Consider the following 2,865-nt stretch of genomic DNA (forward strand, 5'->3'; position numbering starts at 1 on the left):
AGAGGTGGGACCGTTGTCTCCATGGTGATGTTGTGATAGTGAAGAGGTGTGACCGTTGTCTCCATGGTGATGTTGTGATAGTGAAGGGGTGTGACCGTTGTCTCCATGGTGGTGTTGTGATAGTGAAGGGTTGGGAGGTGGGGCAGTGTGACCGTTGTCTCCATGGTGATGTTGTGATAGTGAAGAGGTGGGACCGTTGTCTCCATGGTGATGTTGTGATAGTGAAGGGGTGTGACCGTTGTCTCCATGGTGATGTTGTGATAGTGAAGGGGTGGGACCGTTGTCTCCATGGTGGTGTTGTGATAGTGAAGAGGTGATAGGGACCGTTGTCTCCATGGTGTTGTTGTGATAGTGAAGGGGTGGGACCGTTGTCTCCATGGTGATGTTGTGATCGTGAAGGGGTGGGACCGTTGTCTCCGTGGTGTTGTGATAGTGAAGAGGTGGGACCATTGTCTCCATGGTGTTGTTGTGATAGTGAAGGGTTGGGAGGTGGGACAGTGGGACTGTTGTCTCCATGGTGTTGTTGTGATAGTGAAGAGGTGGGACCATTGTCTCCATGGTGGTGTTGTGATAGTGAAGGGTTGGCAGGTGGGACAGTGGGACCGTTGTCTCCATGGTGATGTTGTGATAGTGAAGGGTTGGGAGGTGGGACAGTGGGACTGTTGTCTCCATGGTGATGTGTGTCTCTGTGTGTCCAGGGTGCTAACAGGGCAGCGGAGGATGCAGAGAGGGAGAGGAGAGCTGGTGAGGACAGACTGAGACAGGGACAGGCCAGGGCCCCTGCAGGGGCCAGGGGGATCCCCTCCGCCTCCGGACGACCCAGAGGAGCACAGGACGCAGCCGCACCCGCACCCCTCACACCCACCTCACACACAGGTTAGTGAAAACACACACACCCCTCACACCCACCTCTCACACAGGTTAGTGAAAACACCCGCACCCCTCACACACCCCTCACACACAGGTTAGTGAAAACACACACACCCCTCACACCCACCTCTCACACAGGTTAGTGAAAACACCCGCACCCCTCACACCCACCTCACACACAGGTTAGTGAAAATACCCGCACACCTCACACACAGGTTAGTGAAAACACACAGGTTAGTGAAAACACACACACACACCTCACACACACCTCACACCCACCTCACACACAGGTTAGTGAAAACACACACCCACCTCTTATACACAGGTTAGTGAAAACACACACACACCTCACACACACCTCTTACACACGTTAGTGAAAACACTGAATTGGTTAAATAAAGGTTGATCACCAGGTATCTGTCCTCTACCCCAGGTATGGAGGTCTCTCTCTCTAACCCCAGGTGTCTGTCCTCTACCCCAGGTATGGAGGTCTCTCTCTCTAACCCCAGGTGTCTGTCCTCTACCCCAGGTATGGAGGTCTCTCTCTCTAACCCCAGGTGTCTGTCCTCTACCCCAGGTATGGAGGTCTCTCTCTCTAACCCCAGGTGTCTGTCCTCTACCCCAGGTATGGAGGTCTCTCTCTCTAACCCCAGGTGTCTGTCCTCTACCCCAGGTATGGAGGTCTCTCTCTCTCTAACCCCAGGTGTCTGTCCTCTACCCCAGGTATGGAGGTCTCTCTCTCTAACCCCAGGTATCTGTCCTCTACCCCAGGTATGGAGTCTCTCTCTCTAACCCCAGGTAGCTGTCCTCTACCCCAGGTATGGAGGTCTCTCTCTCTAACCCCAGGTATCTGTCCTCTACCCCAGGTATGGAGGTCTCTCTCTCTAACCCCAGGTATCTGTCCTCTACCCCAGGTATGGAGGTCTCTCTCTCTAACCCCAGGTATCTGTCCTCTATCCCAGGTATGGAGGTCTCTCTCTCTAACCCCAGGTATCTGTCCTCTATCCCAGGTATGGAGGTCTCTCTCTCTAACCCCAGGTATCTGTCCTCTACCCCAGGTATGGAGGTCTCTCTCTAACCCCAGGTATCTGTCCTCTATCCCAGGTATGGAGGTCTCTCTCTCTAACCCCAGGTGTCTGTCCTCTACCCCAGGTATGGAGGTCTCTCTCTCTAACCCCAGGTGTCTGTCCTCTATCCCAGGTATGGAGGTCTCTCTCTCTAACCCCAGGTGTCTGTCCTCTAGCCCAGGTATGGAGGTCTCTCTCTCTAACCCCAGGTGTCTGTCCTCTACCCCAGGTATGGAGGTCTCTCTCTCTAACCCCAGGTGTCTGTCCTCTACCCCAGGTATGGAGGTCTCTCTCTCTAACCCCAGGTGTCTGTCCTCTATCCCAGGTATGGAGGTCTCTCTCTCTCTAACCCCAGGTATCTGTCCTCTACCCCAGGTATGGAGTCTCGCTCTCTAACCCCAGGTATCTGTCCTCTACCCCAGGTATGGAGGTCTCTCTCTCTAACCCCAGGTATCTGTCCTCTACCCTAGGTATGGAGGTCTCTCTCTCTAACCCCAGGTGTCTGTCCTCTATCCCAGGTATGGAGGTCTCTCTCTCTAACCCCAGGTGTCTGTCCTCTAGCCCAGGTATGGAGGTCTCTCTCTCTAACCCCAGGTGGAGGTCTCTCTCTCTCTAACCCCAGGTCTGTCCTCTATCCCAGGTATGGAGGTCTCCTCTAGGTATGGAGGTCTCCCCTAACCCCAGGTGTCTGTCCTCTACCCCAGGTATGGAGGTCTCTCTCTCTAACCCCAGGTATCTGTCCTCTATCCCAGGTATGGAGGTCTCTCTCTCTAACCCCAGGTGTCTGTCCTCTAGCCCAGGTATGGAGGTCTCTCTCTCTAACCCCAGGTATCTGTCCTCTATCCCAGGTATGGAGCGAGAGAGGAAGGTCAGCATGCGTCTTCATCGTGGAGCTCCTGTCAACATCTCCTCCTCAGACCTGACTGGA

General features: G+C 54.2%; 1 protein-coding gene across 1 annotated transcript in view; it reads left to right on the forward strand.

Annotated features, from left to right (window-relative positions):
* LOC121844326 (casein kinase I) overlaps window positions 1-2,865 on the forward strand; it is a gene marked incomplete at its 3' end in the record, with an annotated part of 55,436 nt that extends 52,571 nt beyond the window's left edge. The window contains 2 exon segments of the mRNA XM_042314306.1: window positions 699-876; window positions 2,786-2,865. Coding sequence (XP_042170240.1) covers window positions 699-876; window positions 2,786-2,865 — 258 coding nt within the window.

The sequence above is a fragment of the Oncorhynchus tshawytscha genome, unplaced genomic scaffold (assembly GCF_018296145.1).
Source record: "Oncorhynchus tshawytscha isolate Ot180627B unplaced genomic scaffold, Otsh_v2.0 Un_contig_7103_pilon_pilon, whole genome shotgun sequence".
NCBI lineage: Eukaryota > Metazoa > Chordata > Actinopteri > Salmoniformes > Salmonidae > Oncorhynchus > Oncorhynchus tshawytscha.